The sequence below is a fragment of the Caretta caretta genome, chromosome 15 (assembly GCF_965140235.1).
Source record: "Caretta caretta isolate rCarCar2 chromosome 15, rCarCar1.hap1, whole genome shotgun sequence".
Taxonomy (NCBI): domain Eukaryota; kingdom Metazoa; phylum Chordata; order Testudines; family Cheloniidae; genus Caretta; species Caretta caretta.
The window spans coordinates 14,909,888-14,934,364 of record NC_134220.1 but is presented as its reverse complement, the minus strand read 5'-3'; the positions used below and the strand labels follow the sequence as shown (position 1 = coordinate 14,934,364).

The 24,477-nt window shown below is 40.2% G+C and overlaps 1 protein-coding gene across 5 annotated transcripts in view; it reads right to left on the bottom strand.

Moving 5' to 3' along the window:
- PI4KA (phosphatidylinositol 4-kinase alpha) overlaps positions 1 to 24,396 on the bottom strand; it is a 96,110-nt gene extending 71,714 nt beyond the window's left edge. For 2 of the 5 annotated variants that reach the window (XM_048821345.2, XM_048821343.2), the window contains exons 1-13: positions 24,189 to 24,396; positions 14,744 to 14,860; positions 12,591 to 12,684; positions 10,836 to 10,924; positions 10,220 to 10,292; positions 9,567 to 9,826; positions 8,774 to 8,840; positions 6,550 to 6,698; positions 5,669 to 5,734; positions 3,364 to 3,460; positions 2,759 to 2,950; positions 1,445 to 1,545; positions 245 to 374 (exon numbers count right to left, since the gene is read on the bottom strand). In XM_048821345.2, coding sequence (XP_048677302.2) covers positions 245 to 374; positions 1,445 to 1,545; positions 2,759 to 2,950; positions 3,364 to 3,460; positions 5,669 to 5,734; positions 6,550 to 6,698; positions 8,774 to 8,840; positions 9,567 to 9,826; positions 10,220 to 10,292; positions 10,836 to 10,924; positions 12,591 to 12,684; positions 14,744 to 14,860; positions 24,189 to 24,329 — 1,576 coding nt within the window. In that variant the 5' untranslated portion in view covers positions 24,330 to 24,396. Of the gene's footprint in view, positions 1 to 244; positions 375 to 1,444; positions 1,546 to 2,758; positions 2,951 to 3,363; positions 3,461 to 5,668; positions 5,735 to 6,549; positions 6,699 to 8,773; positions 8,841 to 9,566; positions 9,827 to 10,219; positions 10,293 to 10,835; positions 10,925 to 12,590; positions 12,685 to 14,743; positions 14,861 to 23,714; positions 23,828 to 24,021; positions 24,116 to 24,188 lie in introns of those variants that run through there. The other 3 variants (XM_048821342.2, XM_048821346.2, XM_048821344.2) reach the window with 3 other exon arrangements.
- Between the last annotated feature and the right edge of the window lie 81 nt (positions 24,397 to 24,477).

Genomic DNA, 24,477 nt, shown 5'->3' with positions numbered 1-24,477 from the left:
TTCTGTACGGTTATTGCTAGCACCAAGACATCAGGGTGTATATTTGCATGAACTTTTTTTGCATTCCCTCTCTTCCTCCAAAATAAAACAAACAAACCCAAACCACAAATAAATAACTTGGTAGAAAATGAAAAAACCTTTAAGTAACTTGCAATAATAAAAGGAAATTTAAGAGCAAATTAGTGTTGTTTGTGGTCCACCACATGACTGGACCATAGATGGAGCTAATATTACTTTCATTTACCTGTGTGATACTGGCTGTGGTACTTGTAAAGTTTTACCAGCACTGGGGAAGGAATAACGAGGAAGTCCCTCAAAGATGGAGTCACAGAATGAACCACAACAGGGAACCTCTCACACAAACGACCTAGACCCTAGAAGGAAATAATTGACACATTACAACTTCTAACTTTCCTGCTGCATAAGCAGACCTATTTTTATTTCAACTGTGCGCTCATGGCTTTAAAAAAAATATATCATTGCTGAGGGATTTGTACTCCAGTGAAAGAATGTTTCAAACCTCTGATCTAAAGGATCACACTGACAGCATGACAAGTAAGCAATTTCTTGCCCTTTTCTTCCCAGGGGTTTTGCAGAAGATAGCATTTAGTATACCTAATGAACAGGCTTCCCCGGAAGTGAAGTTATGGGATAAGCACATTTTAAAGAGCCCTGAGGAGTAACATGTCTTTACTATTCCGGTCTTGATTACAGAATGACAACTGTGGACTGGTTTTGCAAAGTGGATAAGTGTCCAACTAGAATGACGCTGATAAAACCATATTCCTTTTTCCCTTTTAAAAATGAATTTTCTACTCCAAGATAACACACATTGATAATCCTAAAGGATCATGTACATTTATTGACAGATCATGTGCAGCCTGGGCAAGTTTCTGCACATTAACCTGCCAATATGAATCAACCCTGACCTGAAAAGAGATCACCATAGCAATGAGAAGGAAGGTCAGTCTCCACGACTTTTTCCACATTGCCCTCTACACAGACTGCCAACAAAGAGGTTAATTAGTTCCAAATGTGGTAGGGTCTTCGTGAATGGGACACCTTACCTTCTAGGCTGGTTTGCATCCTATTTAATTAATTTCACACAGGCTACTGAAACATCATCAGATGGCCTCAGGTTTTGATCACTACCAACCTGTGTTGGATTTCAATTGCTGAACAAGAGATGAAAGGTTTCATATCTGGACTAATCCCAGGAGCCAACCAGTCCCACTACTTTTTTTTAAATTGAGCCAAGTAGATTCTGGGAAGCACCAGCTCACTGTGGTTTCAAGCCCCTAAAATGCAGACGCAGAGGACACAGGCAAGAGTAATATAACCAGAAGATGAGAAAACTGCTAAATTAGTCTGTGAACCTGCAAGCAATTTTACTAAGTGACTTGCTGAAATCAAAATACTCCTTTTCAATCCTTTAAAGACAGACCTGCAAGCAGCAGATCAGCAGCGGCAAGTGAGCAATGATGACTTTGCTGGAGGTCTTGGACTGCAGCTTCTCCGACAGTTTGATGCACAGGTTTTCTGCACCTTTGTTCCAAAAGAAGGAAATCAATAATAGATCTGAAGAATGTATGTGAATTTATTAGCCTACCTAGTACAATGTGCTTACTGAAGACCATCAAACAGGTAGAGAATTTGCTGGATTCACCTACTTCAGAGTACAGAGATGCCAAACTGTTTAAGTTTTACAGAATGTTATCCATGGTGTTTTGATTTGGTTGATTTGGCTTGAAGGGTTTATTTGAACTTTGTTCGTAACATTTTGGTAAAAAGTTTGGGAATCTTATTAATATCTGCAATAAACAGTTCTTTCAAATATTCTGAACTGAGATAGCTACAGGTGTCAAAGACAGCTGTGTGTTTGTTTTATTTGATAGCCATCTACAACTATTTTAAATATTTAAAGAAATGTTTAATAGATTAGGGGGTAGAAGTTTAAATTTAAAGAAAGGAGGAAAACACTGCTAAATATCAGGAAAAGCTTCCTGACAATGATATCTACGAAAAAGTGGAAGCATCTTTTTGAGACATTCATGGTCTGAATAAACTAATGGGCCTTTTCTACATGATTTCTATCAGTAATTTTGCAAGATTTTTAGAAGATCTTGCATGTCCCTGCCTATAGTTCTGATACTGTAAAGTTATATTTAAAGGCAATATATGCAGTATGTGTCCGATTTCATGCAAATATCACTTCTAGAGGAATCAAACATAGTATGAGCCTAAATCAAGAAAACATCCCTATTCAGGAAAGCACTTTCTTAGTTTAAAGCACGTGATTGGGTGCTTTTCTGAATCAGGTCTATATTAAAGAGATATTCAGAATGACTTATAGCAACTACAGTTAACAGATTCTGCATTACGGAGATGTCAAAGCCTCTCTGTAGGCAAGGATGAATTCAGATTTGCACTTCACGGTGCAATAACATAGTGCATTCTCCCCAAACTTACAGAACTTATTTTCTGAATTCAGAAAGGATTTTCTGAGAACTTTAAGTCAGTTAACCAACTTATGAGTTATAAGCATTTAAAAATGACCCGTGCATTTTTCTGACAAGGTTGACTTTCTTTGGGTTTCTCTAGCAAAAAAATTCCTGAAGTTTATAATTAAATGCATTTTATGACAAGCGTCATGTAATAGAAATGACTCTCCATCAACTACTGACAATGGAGAATGAGTTGTACAAAACACTTCTGCAAGACAAAAGATTCTGAAGAGACAGAAGTATGTATTTTTCACCTTGCTCATCTTTCACAGCCCACACCATGAGATCCACACAAGCTGCATTAGCCTGGCAACGCAATTTCAGAGGGCTCAGTTCATTGTGTAGCCGATCTACATCATGCAGGATTTTCTGAAGCTCTGACTGGCTGCTGTTGAACTGTTCCAGCACAAAATCATGGATTTCCTTAACAAATGAGTTTGGAAGATCTGCAGGAATAAGAGGGAAAATATATTCTAGCAGAAAGAAAGTAGCTGTGCCCCAGATAGCATATACATAAGACCAATCCATTTTTATATTAAATATAAAACATTATTCATAAAAAGATTTCTTTCCAAATGAGAAGTAGAATAATTTCATAGCAAAGACCACTGGGAAATTAACAAATTGGATGCTGATTGTCCCTCCCTCGGGCAGAGGACAACAACAGATTAAATAATTAAATTTTATAGGGCAACTTTCATACCGAAGTGCTTCACAAACTGTATAGCATACATTCAGCACCCATGAAACACTGCACCCTTCCCAGCCACTTGGAACACAGCAAACAATGCACACAGTGCTTTATATTCTCCCCCATCATATTACTTAGTAGAAAGTTATATTAATATAAGCACTGTACCTTTCATGTAGTATAACGTGTCTCTTAACATTTTAAACTGGGCAAGGTAAAGAGGGTCACTGAATGTTTTATAATAGAGATCTGCATTAGGACTTATCTGTAAAAGTAAAGAACAGCTATACGTTTCAAAAGGAAACAAAACAACGTTTTCTTATGAAATAGTAAACTGAAGAACAAATAAAACCCCTTATTCAGATCAGGTAACTGTCATTTTCTATACTAGACATGTAATTGTGATAACTGGTACTGTTTAAATTATAATCGCACACCATATGGAAAGGGTTTTGGGGTGGTTGTTGTTTTGTCTTCACAGTTAATCAAGATGCAAACTATACCTGTTCAATGCATTAAATAGTACTTAGCTATCCCCTTTATTTAAACACCACATACTGTAACAAAATTCTGTCTAATGAGAGAATCCAAAATCATTTTTAATTGGAAAAGCAGAAACAGAGACTACAGCTGTTTCCATCAAAACTTACATTTTGCACTAGCAAGAAAGGCTGTAGACAAGAGCCTAGTTCTTTTCCACAGATGAAAATATATGAGTTGGCTATAGTTCTGAACATACTTAGTTCAGAACAGCTCTATGTCTAAAATTTCTGAGACCCACGAGAGGTGATGTTGATAGAGGATGCTGTGCAATTGTAAACAGCGTGAGCAATCATTTAGCCCCATAAAGACTTATATTCCATGCAAAATATGTTCACTGAAAGTAGGTCAGAAGCAGCTAAACTTTAAGGAGGACATCTTGAAAATACAACAGTATCAAGAACTTCCATGCTGAAAACAGTGAAGAGCAAACGAATGGCAACACATTTTTGTTTTGTTCAGGAAGCGAGAATGAAATACATGAGAATTAAATTAAAGGCCTTTACCTAAGTTATAACTTTTTAAAAAAAAATCTTTTGGTTTACTCTATTTAGGAAGTATTAACAGGCTTACACATCCTTGCCATGTAAATATCGTAAACAAAGCAATAATCACAATGGTGAAGGTTTTTTTTTTTTTAAGAGACATTATAAAGTATTATAATCATCTGCTCTCTCTATTTAACAGGGTATTACCATATTATAGGATGAGCATGATTACAACAACTATGACATGTAATTTCTAATGATTTTATTAAACTTGAGTGAAATATCTGATTATGCATATTTAAATGTCTACCAAATGTTAATATTCAAAAAAAAATGGACAGATGTGCTGGAGTTTTTTTTTCTTTTTTTTTTCTTTTTTTTTTTTTTTTTTGCAGATGAACATACTTTGTCTGGGTACTGAATAAATAGTATCCAAATATCTAAGTATCTATTTGTCCTCAGTCTGTTTTGCTGGGTACATAATTGTTGAATTAATTATTCCATTAGTGCCATCTCCCATATTTGTTAACCATTCTTCTATAGGTGGACTACTTTTCTTTTTCCAATGAGAAGCTATGAGTAGCCTAGCAGCTACTAGCAGATGGGAGATTAATAATTTTATTTCTTTTGTGTGACCACTTCCACTGGGAAGCCCCAGGAGGATTACCAGGGGATCATTTGGTAATATATATCCAACAATTTGTGATATTTGGTTACAAAATGCATCTCAATACTCTCTAATGACTGGACATAAGCATAAACTCTCTTTCCAAAGAATTTTAATAACTAGTTTCAAATTCTCCATGCTCAAGTGCTTAGGATGCCAATGCTAGAGGGGAATGTGTGTTTAAAAACAAGTATTTCCACAGATTTCTCATAAATTAATGGAAATTAGTTTCATCCTGAATGATCATACATCAGTGACTCACAATGTGTATGACATTAGTGACTGTTGCTATAACAACAACAGTCCTCCAGGGCAGATTGGATTTTCCTCCAGGGCAGATTGGAAGAGGCCCTGGAGGTTTTTCGCCTTCCTCTGTAGCATGGGGCACGGGTCACTTGCTGGAGGATTCTCAGCTCCTTGAAGTCTTTAAACCACGATTTGAGAACTTCAATAGCTCAGACATAGGTGAGAGGTTTTTGCAGGAGTGGGTGGGTGAGACTCTGTGGCCTGTGTTGTGCAGGAGGTCAGACTAGATGATCATAATGGTCACTTCTGACCTTAATATCTATGAATCTATGAAATATTTCTACTGGTCTTAGGCTTTGAAAAAACAAATTCTTATTAATCAAAAGCATAAACCAAATATTAGTTGACTGTCCCTTATCACATCCCCTATTTTTATTCATCTCTTACCTTTAATTTCACAATAGTTAGGACTTTAAAAAGAACCCCAGGTGGTTTTTAAACATTTCAAATGGTAAATTAAATTAAGACGTACCTCTGCAACTTCATCTACAACTGCATCTAAGTTTTTGAGAACAGAATCCCCAACAATCTGTTTCACCTACACAGAAAATAGAAGTCAGGTGTTATCATTGGCATTATCTTGGTAGAGGGTTTGTTTTACAATCACAATTTAGGCTGGCCAAAGAAAGCACTCAATCATTTGAATATTAAACATCAGACTAAATTAAGGCAGTGAAAAGTTATATAGTAATTCCTATTATCATCGTTTGTATCACCATGGTGCAAAGAGGCCCTGAGCAATAACACAGGATGTGCCTAGAAGAGGCACCAGGCTCTGCCATCAGATGCAGTCCCAATAAACCATCCCCACTAGAAAATGGCACGGTTCTCAAGTTACATCGATTAATTTGCCTGTCAGGTGCAAACTAGATGGCTTTGCCAATGCAAACGTTTCAATACTAACTTTATTACTTTAAATTACTAACATTTCATGAGCAGTATTAATCACCACACACACACACACCCCTTATATTGCAAAAAGAAAAGGAGTACTTGTGGCACCTTAGAGACTAACCAATTTATTTGAGCATAAATATTTATATGCTCATGTTAGACACAGCAGTTGAGGGTATTTTGTGTAAGCTGCAGGGTGAGCCCCTTTCAGATGTGTAAGGGGAGATGCCTTGTGTAATTAGGCAATATAAGGTTTCAGAGTAACAGCCGTGTTAGTCTGTATTCGCAAAAAGAAAAGGAGTACTTGTGGCACCTTAGAGACTAACCAATTTATTTGAGCATAAATAAATGAAAGGGGCTCACCCTGCAGCTTACACAAAATACCCTCAACTGCTGTGTCTAACATGAGCATATAAAACCCAGACCTTAATGTGATCTTTAAAGCAGCTCATACTGTACCATGAGCAGCAGCTGGCGGAGCATTTCCAGTGGAATATCAAATTCCTTGTTACTAATACCATTAAAGAGAGGAGAAACTGAGAAGCTAGAGCTGATTGTAGAGAAGTAATAATCAGGGTCCAATGCACTCCCATCAGGTAGGTAGGACCCTGCAGACAAGAACAGACGAGAACACTATAACATTAGGTAATTCAAAATGTTTATTGTGTTCTTTGTTAAATATGAAGGAAGACACTGGGGCAAACTATGAAAAGAGAAGGTATTTTGATCTTAACTTTCAATATGGTAACGGTCTATACCTGATAAACCATGAAGGGCTTAATCCAGTTCCCACAGAAGCTGAATCAATCTATAATCTAACGTAAACTAGAACTACAGATTCAGCCATTTAATACATACAAGGTTAGAGAAGAAATTATGTTAAAAATATTTGCATTCATTTTGTAAATAGCATTTGGTAGGACTTTTGCTCAACTTCTGTAATATGTTTACCTCAAAAAACCCTGTGTGCACAAAAAACTACACAAGTTTAAAGTCATACTACACCTTCCATCTTAAATAGAAACCAAGACACTGTTACAATTTGAAGGTACAAGAGAAATTAATATATAGTTTTATTACTAGAGTACACTGTTCATCAAGAAGCCAGGTATGAACTTTTGGCACTCCATTCCCTTTCTGGCATCACAATCTTGCTTTTTGTAACCCCTCAGCTGTGAGTTAATGCAGTGTTTTTCTTGTGATTAACAGACTCTCAAAATGTACTGATGAACTTTAAAAAAAAAAAAAGTATTTTTTGTCCAACTCCTGTGTCTTGGATAGAATAAAAACAACAAAGGCCATCAATTCTCTTGCACCAGAAAGTAAGACTACCACAAACCCGGGTCAGTAAAAACATAATATACAGGTCTGTAATTGTCCAGGTGCATTATGGGGAATAATGCAAGGTTTATCTGCCTTTGAAGCATTTGATAGGTATTTTGCTTTCAGCACTAGCTTCTAAGTAGAGGCACTATTGGCCTGTTCCAGTATTATAGTTCCTATGGTTCAGAAAGAGAGCCCCTAAGAAGTTCCAGATACATATGGCCTAATCCACAGTATGCCCCATTCATCTACATTTTTCATTAACGGCAGAAGAATTCTCTAACTCCCCCTTTCCTATTATTTTTTTAATCCAAACGAGAATACCTGAGCTGAAGAGGTGTAGGTGGGTATGACGGGTTGTACAGGCTGACCTAAGACAGGAAGGAATTAAATGAACTGCCCCGTGACCAGGTAATTAGGCCAGCCTTCCTCTGAAACCCATGTCCAAACTATTGATCCTGAAGGGAGGGTCCTCCAGAAATTATTAATAGGAAGAACAGATAAGAAATAAAAGGGAGGAGACAAACCTAAGCCACAGTTGCCCAGGAGAGGGAGAACACCATTCAGTCAAAGGCTGGGAAGAGCCCAAACAATAAGGCCCCCAAAAGGGGTAAACAAAGCCAAAAGACAATGAAAGATCTAATAAGTACAGACCTCACTCTCCTCCCCCTTCATCAAGGGTACCAATTTATTTTTTCAGCTCAGCAAGTGGCCCACTGAAAGGTGACAGGCTCATCTCATTCGCAGCTGGAATTCTACCACTTGATTTTAGAATCCATAGCAATGAGTACATACGCAGTCAGTATAGCCTTTTAAGATCTCCCTTTTGTGAGTTTTGCCTTTGACTTTTCCATGACAAAGTAAGACTTCCTATAACTTACACATACCAATTTTACTTCAAGTAAGGTACGTTACTTTGGGCTTATGCAACCTGCCATCAAACAGGATTCAAGATTCCAATCCTCAGTCTGCCATTTTAGCTGTACAATATAAAACATTTGTTATATAAAGTTATTCTGCCTAATCTTCTAAACTATGTTTTGCCCCAGTGCGATTAAGCTCTCTAGGACTAGGCATAGACTACTTAGCAGTCAGAAAATAATGTCTCTCTTGGAAGCTAGACAAAAAAACATTGCTGTTGGAAACCACTGTTGCTGGAAATAAAGATTATCCAACAACTTGTTAATGCAAAAATGTATCAGAACTCTACCACGTACATGCCAAAGAATTACTACCAGTAACCTTGAAGGCAAAGAGAATGCATGGAGGTTTGGGTTCCCTAGCCTTCCTATTGGTAAAGAGTGACAAAAAACACACTGCTCCTTGGCGAAATAGTAAAGACTGCAAGCTTCAGCTTTACCTTCAAAGTAATGAATGGCAGATCCTCCAGGGGAGCTGGGAGGGGGAATTCCACGTTCAGGACTGACCTGAAACACAAGGCAATAGTTGTACTTTATCATTAAAGACTAGTGAAGCCTTGAGAACTTTAAGATGATGTGGACTCAAATATATTTTCTCTTTTAAAAAATGCATATCATCATTAATATATCCAGAAAGGTGTTGATGAGTCCCCAACGCCTACTGAAGTCAATGGGAGTTTTGAGTGCTCAGTAACTCTCAGAATCAGGCTTGAGTCAGACCACAACTTCAAACAAAGGGGCATGGATGAAGAAGGGAGTGAGTGTCCTGGTTAAGGGAATGTAGGAGTCATCAGGATTCCTGGGGTCTATGCCCAACTCTGCTAAGGCTTCATTCTGTGCTTCTGCGCAGGTCATCTGAAGTCTGATTTTCCAAAGGGGGTGCACACTTAGAGGGCTTTGTTGGTGCTCATCACCTCTGAAAACTCAAACTGTTAACTTCTCTAACTTTCCCATCTGCTAAACAGGTATGCCTTATTATACCTGCTACACAGGGATAGCGTGAGGCTTAATGATTGCAAGTTCTTTGAGATCTTCCAAGTGAAAACTATTAATATGGAGGTAACTAGCTTAACTGTCATCAATTATTCTGTGGTTCAGGGAGAAAGCTTTGAATCTGTTCAAGTATAACATTGAATGACTGTCAGTGAACATAAGTTTGACCATCTCTTAATTCAACCGAAGAACAGAAAAGGGTTTAAGTGCTGTCTTCATTGTAAAGGTGGCCACACAAACCTGTGAGATGCTGGACACACTGCTGGTCTTTCTCTTTAAGGATCCTTCTTGACAGACAGTGAGAAGAGAGCTGGGAAGAATTGATCTAAAATCATTAAAAGAACGTCTGCGAATTCCTTCAAGTTCTTCTGGGACTTTCAGGGAATGTGGAGGAGCTTTAGGGAAAAGCTTTGAGAGGAGAGACTCTTCTGAATTGCTGTAGCGACCAAATGCTCGTGAAATTCCAATCAGACACGGCACTGCATATTTGCACAAGTATTCTGGAAAACAAAATTAGGCCATATATCTTTCTTACTGCATAGCAGCTTATGACTTCCTGTTGCCAGCTTTGCTACAAGCTCACTAAAAGCATTACAGCACAATATACATCACAAAGCCAGACTTGCATTATTAGGGGAAGAATAGCTAATTTATGTCATATATGTAAATATGTTTGTCTAGCTTAGCTCAAAATTTACCAATCAGCATACAAACAAAAGTCAGAATACTCTCACCAATTATGGACATTCTGTCATCAATTACAGACCCAATGGTGAATGCTAGTTATATAATACACTTTTTAAACAGAATTGTGGTGAAGGTTAGAGAGTAAGTGAAGTTCAGGTGAAGCTACAATAAAGATGAAACACCAATTTAAAGAACTGTCCTAATACCTTTTTCCTGGTTTTGTGGGGACTGGCACATTCCTAGCAGGAACTGCATCACTTGCAGAATTGCCTCTAAAACCTAAAACAACCAAGACAGACATACAAAAACATTCTTCAGTGAACACTTTAAAGCTAGCACATGCCAGATCATTACATTACGTCAAATGAAACTTGCGAATATTAATTTTGAACTTCACATATTTTAAATTGAATGGGTTTTTCATACTGTATAAAACAAAGATATGTTTCTCTCTAACTCATTTAACTAAAGAAGCCTCCTTAGCTAAAGTAATATCCTAAATAACTCATAAGTATTAGCATTTTGAGAAAGCAATATCTCCAACTCCGGTATCAAACACATTCATTTTAAGTCACTTGGCTTTGTTATGGGCAATGTTTTTGGGCTCAAACCTCAAAAGACACGTGTGAGTAACTTTTGAGCACAACAGGACTATTCACAGAAGTAAAGTTATTCAACTGCAGTGTTTATGTGATCGCATCCTTTGTGAAGAAAAGCTGCCATGGTATTCCTTATTTTAAACCCTTTTTTCACCTTTTTGAAATAGTTATTTAAGCAGCAGAGATCTAAGAGTGCACATCAAAATATTTCAGTTAACTCTACCTGTTCTCTAAGAGTGGCATCCCTATAGGCAACATCTGACAACAAAGTCACCAAGCAGAAGCTGAAGTTTTCTGCAACTGGAAGCATGCCTACAGAAGTGGGGAGGGAAAGGGTGGAGAGAGGAGAGACAACATTACAGCAGTACTTGGGTCAGCCATTTGAAAATAAGAAGTAATATTTTATTATTGTCACAAGAAATCATAAGGCAGCCTTTCAGCAATGCCCCATGGCACAGCTAAATCAAGCAAGTCAGCGGTTGAGTAACTGACATATACACAAAGATTTAAATCATACCCTTGAGCCAGTAATTAGCAAAAAACAAGAGAAATATGTTGCTTTAGAGGGAATAAAAATGTTTCTTGTTTCATATATAAGTCATCGCAGAAGACAAAGACTGAAAATAAAGTAGTCATTTGGCATTAACATTCACACAATGAACAAATTCAAGTGTTGAAAAAAAGTGAGAAAGAAAGCAAGAAAGGCATACTGATTCCAAGTCTGAGAACTAATGAAAGATGCAATAAAGAAAAACGAGCAAGCGCAACAGAAGCAGACAGATTTGCTAATATGGAATAGTCATTGTTGCAACAACCTATAAAGCTGTGTAGCTGTTTCAGAAAAACCAGTGTCTTCCCAACATGCAGGAGAAACCCTATTGTTTAATAATCATAGGGCTGAAGGATCAGGCCCTAGGAGAAGACTGACATACGCTGCAAGGCAGGATATGTTGACAAGTAACAACTTAACTGACACATTATACCCTGACAGGCTATCCACTGGTGCCAATAATAGACTGGAGTGCAGACAAGACAATAGCATCATTTGTATCTCTTGGACAAAAAAAGCCAACGGTGTTTGAGTAAATGTGCCTTTCAGGTGGCAAAGATTTTAATAAAGGACTCCTACCAATCCTTGCTGAAACTAAGCTTGAATCTGAAAAGAACCTGCATAACTCATTCTAAGAGGATTTAAACAGAGAAGGCTGGACATTCTCAGCAGGAGAGGAAAGTACAAAAACCAGCTGACGTCAGAAAGTTGCAAACTATGAAGTTCAGAGTTGTTCCCTGGTAGGAAAGTGAGATTCGAGAGGAGAGCCAAATGCCCTAAGAAAAACATATTAGACAGGTGGGGTTAGTCTTTCCTGAAGAAGGGAAAAACAGGAGTTTCCAGTCTCTATAGCCGTGCTGTGAAAAGGGAAAATCCTAAATATGTCAAGCATAATTTAATAAAAATAAACAAACGAACAACAGCACGCACTCTAATTTGGAGCTTTTCAGGATTTCAAAATACTTTTACAAACATTAGCAAACTAAACCTTACATACCCCTACATGGTAGAGAAGTACTCTCTCTAACATTTTAAAGATAGGTACATTAAGTCTCCAAGAAGTTTAGTGTTTTACCCAAGATTGAACAACAAACCAGCGGCAAAGCTGGGAATAGCCCCCAAGAATCTTGACCGTCACTCTCCACTCTAGTCATTATACTGTCTCCTAACAACTTAGCCCTGAAGATGTGACTGACTGGTATTGAATTATTTGGAAAGCAGCTAAGCTGACATCAGGAAAGGTGTGAGCTATTCAACTTCCTTTCTGGTCTCTCAAGAAGAATCAATTTTACTGCTGTATCTTTCCAATACAGGCAGTTATGTCAACAGCTAAAAACATAAGGGAGCTGATCACATCCTTTTGTACTCAGCCCAGAACTTAATTCTATTTCCCAAGCACACACTCTGAAGAGTAAAACTTAAAACCACCTCTGCCTTTTCGTGCAGTGCTTTCTTCTATCCACTGTACTTTGGGAAGACCCCTCAGAAGCCGGAGAAGATAAGGGACCACACTATCTTTGTGCTGAAAGAGAAAACATTTGTTTGAAATGGAAGATAAAAATTGAGTAACAGTTTCAATATACATGAGTCATGCAGAGGATGGGTATAGTGACTATATATAGAACTCAAGTCATCTAATGATTACTTACAGGCTGCCTAAATATCGCATAACTGATTTAATACAGATAAGGTAAATCATGTAACTAGTTCAATGCTATAAATAAAATTGTTCCATCCTACCAATTGCTAAATGAGACAGGACACTGTTGGTCTATCATGTAATTTGAGGATGATTATATGTCTTGATATTTTGTCTCTAGTGTGTTGATTTGAGTCTAACAAGAAGCAGAAAATTATTTTGCTAGATTGCTAAAACAGAGTGTAAGCTTTCGTGAGCTACAGCTCACTTCATCGGATGCAGTGAGCTGTAGCTCACGAAAGCTTATGCTCAAATAAATTGGTTAGTCTCTAAGGTGCCACAAGTCCTCCTTTTCTTTTTGCGAATACAGATTAACACAGCTGTTACTCTGAAACCTAAAACAGAGTGGAAATTCCCAAATTCTAATGCCAGCACTCCATAGCCTTGAGCAAATCACTTAACCTCTCAGTACAGGCGCTCAGTTTCCAAATGTATAAATTGGGGACAGTACTAACTTCCCTCACAGGGGTGGATTAACACTTGTTCAGTGCTTTGAATACATAAAGCATCATATAAATGCTAAGTTCCATTACAAGTGACGTGGTTTGCCCAGTTCTTGGTAATGAGTTCACATCACAAAATTAAACAGCAAAGCTGTTAATAATACTGCATTCATCTAGATCAGGGCTGGGCAAACCTTTTGGCCTGAGGGCCACATTGGGGTTCTGAAACTGTCTGGAGGGCCAGGTAGGGAAGGCTGTGCCTCCCCAAACAGCCTGGCCCTCTACCCCTATCTGCCCCCTCCCACTTCCCACCCCCTGACTGCCCCCTCAGAACCCCTAACCACCCAAACCCCTCCCCACTCCTTGTCCCCTGACCACCCCCTCCCAGGACTCCTTGTCCCCTCCCGCAAATGCCCCCCTGGAACCCCACTCCTTATCCAACAGCCGCTGCTCCCTGTCCCCTGACTGCCCAGACCCCTATCCACACTCCCACCCCCGACAGGCCCCCCCGGGACTCCCACGCCTATCCAACTGCCCCGTGTCCCCTGACTGCCCCCCAGGACCTCCTGCCCCTTATCCAACCCCCCCGTTCCCCACCCCCTTACCATGCCGCTCAGAGTACCAGGACTGGTAGCCGTGCTGCCCAGCCAGAGCCAGCCATGCTGCCGCGCAGTCAAGAGCACCGGAGCAGGCCGGCAGCTCTCGCAACCGCGCTGCCTGGCAGGAGCTCGCAGTCCCGCCACCCAGAGTGCCGGCATCACGGGAACCTGAGGCTGCGGGGGAGGGGGCATAGCAGGGGAGGGGCCAGGAGTTTAAGGGCCGGGCAGGACAGTCCCGCGGGCCGTAGGTTGCCCACCTCTGATCTAGATCAACTGGGAGGCTGAAACAGAAGTGTCTTATGGCCTGATCCAAAACCCATTGAAACCAATTAAAAGATTTACATTGAGTTCAATGGATTTTGGATCAGGTACTTAAGGCATCACATCTCCCTCCTTCTAGAGATGATACCACCTTTAGGGCATACTGAAGCCTTCACATCAGCTCATGGAAACATCATGGCTGCCTGTCCCAGAGAGGCCAGATGTTTAAGATGAATGTTCGTGAAGAACAAACAGCATTATGTGTATAGGTTTTCATCCTAATCCCTCCCATGCATAAAAAGGAAATTATGGGCCTGATTGTCAGATGTAGGTATATGTTTAAACATAATGTGTGTGAAAATTTAAGCAAGCAATTGCACATTACATTTTTGTGCAACCCCTTCTAAATGTCAGGTCCCGTAGGCCTAGATAGAGGCTACATTCACTGTCATACTTTGCCATGTCTTATTTCAAGCAAGAAACATCCATACCTAACATTTCATTCACCAATCAACCCCATTTAAAGATTTATTCAAAAGTACTTCAGCTGAAGAAAATTAAAATGAGGGAAAGTTGTACCTGAAGATCAGACTCAATGAGAAAAATTCCCAAAGCAATCACAGCATCTCTGCGACGCTCATCTAGCTGGAAAATCCCATGGAAATCCACAGGGCACATACATAGCAGCTTCTGCACCTGCAGAAAGGAAAAAAAAATGGAATGTTAGAACACCGCATTGAGGAACGCATAATGCACACATTAAAACTATGACTGCCAATACCCACAAGCGACCCTATGGCTATGTCTACACTATGAACTAGCTCACGTACACAGTCTCGCACTAGTTCCATGAGAAAGCATAGCTGCAGTAGTATGGGCAGCAACAGCAAAGGCCTGGCTGAGCTGTGCAAAGTACAAACCCACCTGAAACTGCCTCCATTACCACTGCCCATGGGGCTACCGAAGCTACACCACTGTTTATGTGTCGGCTAGCTCTCATTGAATTACTCTGAGTATGTGTACACAAGCACAGGAATGACACCTCTCATCTGTAAGGCAGACATAGCCTAAGAAAACCAAATTAAAAGCCCTGGCTTTTCATTCTTAGAAATCAGAGATGGAAGAGACCTAAAAGGTCATTGTGCCATTCCCCTGCCAAAGCAGGATTCTTCCATACAGTACATTCTCTAGTCTTTTAAACATACCAGGCCATGGGGCTTCCACAATTTCCTCAGGGTAGCCCCCATGCCATTGCTAATGTTTTTCAGGGCAGAACACTGAGTTTACTGCATCATGTCAATTCAAAGAGTCAATTCCACACCAAATGTCCTTTATTATTCAGCTTTTTAATGAAAATAACCAGGTTCCAGTGGAAGGGAAGAATGATGTTTAGTAAGAAAGGAAAGAATGGATGTCAACTGTCCACTTTTATACTTTGGGTAAATTAACAATTTTCTTCTACAATTGTATAGTCTTTAGGTCCCCAAGAAGTCTTTCTGGAAATCTTGAAACTTTGCATAAACATCATATAGTATATGACAGGGCCCAATCATGCATTCCTTGTGCACTGAAAACTCCCTTCCACTGAATTCACTGGGTTTCTGGATGTGCAATAAATGCACAATAGGGCTATATATCACTATATTTGCTCATCTCCCTTGAATACAGAAACCTTTTCTAAACCATGGGTGTAAGTAGATGTTGTCATTGCGACAGAGATGCTTTCTTCATACACAGTATTGCTAAAGCAAGCAGTATTGCCTACAAGTATTGTTCAAATCCTTGTAACCATGTAACAGAATAAGTTGCTAGACCTAAGTATTATTCTACCATTACCTTGCCTACTACTGTAGTATCTGCTTCCATATCTACTGAATATGCAACCACAGAATATATAAAATCTCGCAGATGTCTGCTTTATGTACTGAAAGGAGACATTATTTAAAAGGAGAAACATGTAAAGACAAGTCATCAAAATGGCCTGACTTTCAAAAGTGTTGAGCATCCACAGATCCCACTGATGCTATTGAAAAGGGGTGCTCACTACCTTTGTCTGTCAGGTCACTTCTTATTTAAGTGCCTAACTGTAGGCAGTCAGGTTGAAAAAACGTTGACCAAGTCTTTTAATATCCGAAAAGGAGTATTTTCTATTGTAAGATCAGAAAGGAAAAAACAGTTATTTTTATTATGAACTATTATATAGGAGTATTCAATATGTCTTACTGGATAAGTGTCATTTCATTTGCAATTCAGATTTTCAAAGCACTGTATTTCATGGTTCTCTCATCCAAACTTCTCTAACACTGAACAGGTTCACAAACAATATGCATTAATTTATAATACAGAAACATAAAAGCAGCATCCCCAAGGATCTTGTGCTGTTCAACATATTGATAAAAAAATCTGAAAAAGGGGGTGAACAGTGAGGTGGCAAATTTGCAGACAAGCTAAAATTACTCAAGATTGCAGTCTGCTTTGGATTTAGCTAAGACTTACAAAGGGATCTCACAAAACTGGATGACTGGGTGACAAAATAGCAAATGAAATTCAGTGTTGATAAGTGCAAAGTAATGCACACTGGAAAACATAATCCCAACTATACGTGTAAAATGATGGGGTCTAAATTAGCTGTTATCAATCCAGAAAGATCTTGGAGTCATCGTCGATAGTTGTCTGGTAACATCTGCTCAATGTGCAGTGACCGCCAAAAACGCTTTCTCCACACCACTCAGGTGTTATGGTTAAGGTTGAGCATTGCTTACTGTTAAAATATTTTATCATATCCACACAAATGACATTGTTTTGACTGATGTCATTAAAAGAACACCATAGGTTCTTATGTGAAATTAAAAAAATCCAGTTTGTTATTTTTATGCTTTTTGTTTACTTTTTGCATTTCCCACAATTTAAGGACAAGAGAAAATAAATCAGTTTCACTCTTCTTCCCTCCCCCCACTGAATTTCACTTTCAGGTTCTTTAGTTGTTATAGTTCTGGTCTCAAGCACTTTGGGAAAATATTTATTTTTATTTTGGGTCACAATTGAAGGTGACATTGTCAGGTAAGCACCATCTGTGTGTTTGGTGCTGTAAAGAAAATGGAGGGGGGGCTTGAAATTTACTCCACTGGGCTTACAGTCTAAGAGTCTGTCCCTGCCAACAGTTAATACCAGGCATATTGCTTCATATTCTGAGTAGTTTACATAAATGAGAAGTAAGCATTCACATTAGTAAACTCTGTGCCTGGTAGTTTCAGTGTGTTTGGTCCTCTGCATAGAGCTATATTCCATGCTGGGGCTTCCGATTTATCATAAGACTTCACAGTCATTGATGGGGTCATAGTTTCCAAATACGCATGTCAGAAGCGAATGGCTGTATAGAAAGTAGGCATAAATCCTAGAATCCTATTTTTGACGACTCTGACTCAAGGAATATTTCCAACACACCTCCGAACAACACACTTATGCACAGAGACCTTCCTACCAACACTACAAAAAGGATTCTGGGTGGACTCCTCCTGAAGGTCGAAACAACAGACTGGACTTCTACATACAGTGCTTCTGCCAACGTGCACGGGCTGAAATTGTGGAAAAGCAGCATCACTTGCCCCATAACCTCAGCCACGCAGAACACAATGCCATCCACAGCCTCAGAAACAACTCTGACATCATAATCAAAAAGGCTGACAAAGGAGGTGCTGTCGTCATCATGAACAGGTCAGAATATGAACAAGAGGCTGCCAGGCAGCTCTCCAACACCACATTCTACAAGCCATTACCCTCTGATCCCACTGAGGGTTACCAAAAGAAACTACAACATCTGCTCAAGAAACTCCCGGAAGAAGCACAAGAACAAATCCGCACAGACACACCCCTAGAATCCTGACCTGGGGTATCCTGTCTGCTACCCAAGATCCATAAACCCGGAAATCCTGGACGCCCCATCATCTCAGGGATTGGCACCCTGACAGCAGGATGGTCTGGCTATGTACACTCCCTCCTCAGGCCCTATGCTACCAGCACTCTCAGCTGTCTTTGAGACACCACTGACTTCCTGAGGAAACTACAATCCATCAGTGATCTTCCTGAAAACACCTGGCCACGATGGATGCAGAAGCCCTCTACACCAACATTCCACACAAAAATGGACTATAAGCCATCAGCAACAGTATCTCCGATAATGTCACGGCAAACCTGGTGGCTGAACTTTGTCCTCACCCAAAACTATTTCACATTTGGCGACAACGTATACCTTCACATCAGCGGCACTGCTGTGGGTACCCGCATGGCCCCACAGTATGCCAACATTTTTATGGCTGACTTAGAACAACGCTTCCTCAGCTCTAGTCCCCCAATGCCCCTACTCAACTTGCGCTACATTGATGACATCTTCATCATCTGGACCCATGGAAAAGAAGCCCTTGAGGAATTCCACCAGGATTTCAACAATTTCCGTCCCACCATCAACCTCAGCCTGGTCCAGTCCACACAAGAGATCCACTTCCTGGACACTACGGTGCTAATAAGCGATGGTCACATAAACACCACCCGATACCAGGAACCTACTGACATCTATGCCTACCTACATGCCTTCAGCTTTCATCCAGACCACTCCACACGATCCATTGTCTACAGCCAAGCTCTACGATACATTTGCTCCAACCCCTCAGACAGAGACAAACACCTACAAGATCTCTATCAAGCGTTCTTACAACTACAATGCCTACCTGCTGAAGTGAAGAAACAGACAGACAGAGCCAGAAGAGTACCCAGAAGTTACCTACTACAGGACAGGCCCAACAAAGAAAATAACAGAACGCCACTAGCCATCACCTTCAGCCCCCAACTAAAACCTCTCCAACGCATCATCAAGGATCTACAACCTATCCCGAAAGATGACCCATCACTCTCACAGATCTTGGGAGACAGGCCAGTCCTTGCTTACAGAAAGCCCCCCAACCTGAAGCAAATACTCACCAACAACCACACACCACACAACAAAAACATTAACCCAGGAACCCGTCCTTGCAACAAAGCCCGTTGCCAACTGTGTCCACATATCTATTCAGGGGACAACATCATAGGGCCTAATCACATCAACCACACTATCAGAGGCTCGTTCACCTGCACATCTACCAATGTGATATATGCCATCATGTGCCAGCAATGCCCCTCTGCCATGTACATTGGCCAAACTGGACAGTCTCTACGTAAAAGAATAAATGGACACAAATCAGACGTCAAGAATTATAACATTCAAAAACCATTCGGAGAACACTTCAGTCTCTTTGGTCACTCAACTACAGACCTAAAAGCGGCAATTCTTCAACAAAAAAACTTCAAAAACAGACTCCAACGAGAGACTGCTGAATTGGAACTAATTTGCAAACTGGACACAATTAACTTAGGCTTGAATAAAGACTGGGAGTGGATGTGTCATTACACAAAGTAAAACTATTTCCCCATGTTTATTTCCCCCCACCCCACTGTTCCTCACACGTTCTTGTCAACTGCTGGAAATGGCCCACCTTGATTATCACTACAAAAGGTTCCGCGCGTGCTCCCCCCCCCAGTGTGTATGGTAACACCCATTGTTTCATGTTCTCTGTGTATATAAAATCTCCCCACTGTATTTTCCACTGCATGCATCCAATGAAGTGAGCTGTAGCTCACGAAAGTTTATTCTCTAATAAATTTGTTAGTCTCTAAGGTGCCACAAGAACTCCTTTTCTTTTTGCGGATACAGACTAATACGGCTGCTACTCTGAAACCAGGCATAAATGTAAAATTTTGTTATATTAACAAAGTGCCTGCATTTTAAATTGTTTTTTTTGAAAGAAGTTATGCATTGTATCTTATGACTGCCACCTGTTGTTCATTGTAACATACAAACGGCCATACTGGGTCAGGCTAATTGTCCATCTAGCCCAGTATCCGGTCTTCCGACCGTGGCCAATGCCACATTCTTCAGAGGGAATGAACAGAATATGGCAATTCTCCAGTGATCCATCCCCTGTCATCCACAAACTGATCTAATTCTGGGAACCTTAACCATCACAATACTGCCAGTGATCCTACAAACACAGCCTTTTCTCCTAACTACATTATTCATAGCTTACTCACAGTTAATCTTCTGCATCACATAAAATTGTTCAAATAGTAAAAAAATAAATTTAGTTATTTTCTTTTATTTTTAATAATCTCGATAGTTTTTAACAACACAACAAGTGTATTCACCGATAAATAATCTGACAGTATCCCTTAAAATCAAATAATAACCCTAACTCAGGTTCCCATAAAATACTTTAAATACCGGTGAATCTGTAATGAGAGGACTTTCTTTTTAGTGGATTACCACATCAGAGATAGACGTCTTGGTGGTCCATCAAACTAAATTAATTCTAAAAATGTACAAGAATTGGCTAGGGACAAGTCAGATACTGTTTATATTAATGCAGAATTTTCATTTTGGAAAATTCAACTACCCATTAATTTAGTTTAGTTTTAGTTTAGCTTTATGTGCAGTAATAATCTAGCAAATTATAACTTCTCATTTTATCATTGTTATGTACTACAAAAGAAAAAGAGCTCTGACGAGCTAACTGTTCTTTGTGAGCATTAAACACCTGCGTTAAGGACCTATTCCAGGCCTAACATTCACATATGTAGGCTTTGCTCTCATAGGCTTGCTTTCACTAGACATTTTTAAACTGACTGCTAATTAACTCAAGGTAAGAAGCCTAACACAGACATACCCAGAGGCCTAAAGGCCTAGACCAAACTGATGATCTGCAGGTACCATGTCCTATTCAGCACCCTTGGGAGACGTCCTATGCGTAGTCCAACTATGCTAAAACCTGCTGTAACAGCACACTTGCCATCAACCTAGCCTTACACATTCCTACCTCCATTACATACCAATACCATGCATTAAACAAAGAGTAAAAAGAAAAGGAGTACTTGTGGCACCTTAGAGGCTAACAAATTTATTTGCATCCAATGAAGTGAGCTGTAGCTCACAAAAGGTTATGCTCAAATAAATTTGTTAGTCTCTAAGGTGCCACAAGTACTCCTTTTCTTTTTGCGGATACAGATTCATAGATACTAAGGTCAGAAGGGGCCATTATGATCATCTAGTCCGAACTCCTGCTCAACACAGGCCATAGAATCTCACCCACCCACTCCTGCGAAAAACCTCTCACCTATGTCTGAGCTACTCAAGTCCTCAAACTGTGGTTTAAAGACTTCAAGGAGCAGAGAATCCTCCAGCAAGTGACCCGTGCCCCATGCTACAGAGGAAGGCGAAAAACTTCCAGGGCCTCTTCCAATCTGCCCTGGAGGAAAATCCAATCTGCCCTGGAGGACTGTTGTTGTTATGGCAACAGTCACTAATGTCATACACATTGTGAGTCACTGATGTATGATCATTCAGGATGAAACTAATTTCCATTAATTTATGAGAAATCTGTGGAAATACTTGTTTTTAAACACACATTCCCCTCTAGCATTGGCATCCTAAGCACTTGAGCATGGAGAATTTGAAACTAGTTATTAAAATTCTTTGGAAAGAGAGTTTATGCTTATGTCCAGTCATTAGAGAGTATTGAGATGCATTTTGTAACCAAATATCACAAATTGTTGGATATATATTACCAAATGATCCCCTGGTAATCCTCCTGGGGCTTCCCAGTGGAAGTGGTCACACAAAAGAAATAAAATTATTAATCTCCCATCTGCTAGTAGCTGCTAGGCTACTCATAGCTTCTCATTGGAAAAAGAAAAGTAGTCCACCTATAGAAGAATGGTTAACGAATATGGGAGATGGCACTAATGGAATAATTAGTTCAACAATTATGTACCCAGCAAAACAGACTGAGGACAAATAGATACTTAGATATTTGGATACTATTTATTCAGTACCCAGACGAAGTATGTTCATCTGCAAAGAAAAAAAAAAGAAAAGAAAAAGAAAAAAAAAAGAAAAAGAAAAACTCCAGCACATCTGTCCATTTTTTTTTGAATATTAACATTTGGTAGACATTTAAATATTCATAATCAGATATTTCACTCAAGTTTAATAAAATCATTAGAAATTACATGTCATAGTTGTTGTAATCATGCTCATCCTATAATATGGTAATACCCTGTTAAATAGAGAGAGCAGATGATTATAATACTTTATAATTTATAAGAATTTTCTGTTGTAACTCAGATCCCACCCCATCTAACATCCCATCACAGGCCATTAGGCAATTTACCATGTTTTTACCATAACAATTTACCATAATTACCAAAATCATGTTATCCCATCATACCATCTCTTCCATAAACTTATTGAGTTTAATCTTGAAGCCAGATAGATCTTTTGCCCCCACTGCTTCCCTTGGAAGGCTATTCCAAAACTTCACTCCTCTGATGGTTAGAAACCTTCATCTAATTTCAAGTCTAAACTTCCCAATGACCAGTTTATATCCATTTGTTCTTGTGTCCACATTGGTACTGAGCTTAAATAATTCCTCTCCCTCTCCGGTATTTACCCCTCGGATATATTTATAGAGAGCAATCATCTCTCCCCTCAACCTTCTTTTAGTTAGGCTAAACAAGCCAAGCTCCTTGAGAGTCTCCTTTCATAAGACAAGTTTTCCATTCCTCGGATCATCCTAGTAGCCCTTCTCTGTACCTGTTCCAGTTTGAATTCATCCTTCTTAAACATGGGAGACCAGAACTGCACACAGTATTCCAGATGAGGTCTCACCAGTGCCTTGTATAACGGTACTAAAACCTCCTTATCTCTATTGGAAATACCTCGCCTGATGCATCCCAAGACCGCATTAGCTTTTTTCACGGCCACATCACATTAGCAGCTCATAGTCATCCTATGATCAACCAATACTCCAAGGTGCTTCTCCTCCACCATTACTTCTAATCGATGCGTCCCCAGTTTATGACTAAAATTCTTGTTATTAATCCATAAATGCATAACCTTACACTTCTCACTATTAAATTTCATCCTATTACTATTACTCCAGTTTACAAGGTCAGCCAGATCCTCCTGTATGATATCCCGGTCCTTCTCTAAATTGGCAATAACTCCCAGCTTTGTATCATCCGCAAACTTTATTAGCACACTCCCACTTTTTGTGCTGAGGTCAGTAATAAAAAGATTAAATAAATTAGTCCCGAAACTGATCCTTGAGGAACTCCACTGGTAACCTCCCTCCAGCCTGACAGTTCACCTTTCAGTATGACCCGTTGTCGTCTCTCCCCTTTAACCAATTCCTTATCCACCTTTCAATTTCCATATTGATCCCCATCTTTTCCAATTTAACTAATAATTCCCCATATGGCACGGTATCAAACGCCTTACTGAAATCTAGGTAAATTAGATCCACTGCATTTCCTAACATGGCTGCTACTCTGAAACCTAAACAAAGAGCGTTGCTTTAACTTGACGTGACACAGGCGAAAAGAACTTGATTCTTATACATACCATAAAAACAGACCTAATTATTGTTCTACTAATTCCCCCTAAAAAACTAGGTTCCTTAGGTACCTGGGGAAAACTTTCTCTCAGCAGGTTGTTAGGACAACTGTTCTTCAAAAACAAAACCACCGGGATATTTTTAAAATCTTCTTGAACATTCATCAACGTTCATAACCTGAAACCAATGTCAGTCAAGCTCTTAGCTTGGTTTCCCTACAGGTGAGCCACACAAACATCACGCATAGATCCAGCGTCCACACACATAAACCTTGACACTCCGCGACACACGGGCTCCACCCCCAGGCATGACACACCCGCTGCCTCACACGACGCACGTCCCCCACACGTAGGACACCCCCAGGCATGAAACACCTACCACAGGGCGCGCAGCGCGCTCCACGCAGGACACGGGCCCCCCACAAGGGGCACACGCTACCCCACAGACATGACGTACAGCTCACATACGGGACACGCCCTGGCGCCCCACCGGCAGGACACCTGCCGCCCCAAGAGGGATGGGAGGCGCAAAGGCGACCCCGTTACCTTCTCCAGGGGAGCGGGTCTCTGCACGGCCAGCGAGCGGGACAGCGACAGCACCGTGTTGAAGTAAAAGCCCCGCGAGCAGCCGGAGCCGCTTCCCCGCCCGGCAGACGCGGCAGGAGCCGCCACCGCCGGGGCCGACATGTTGCGGGCGCGCCGCAGGGCAGGGCGGAGCGCACCCTACGATGTTATCCACTCCCTCACCACTCCTCTCGCGAGCATCCCCCACTCCCCGCGGGAGCGCCGGGCTCCAATCAGGTAACACATATGGCGGCGCCCACGTTGACTTCAC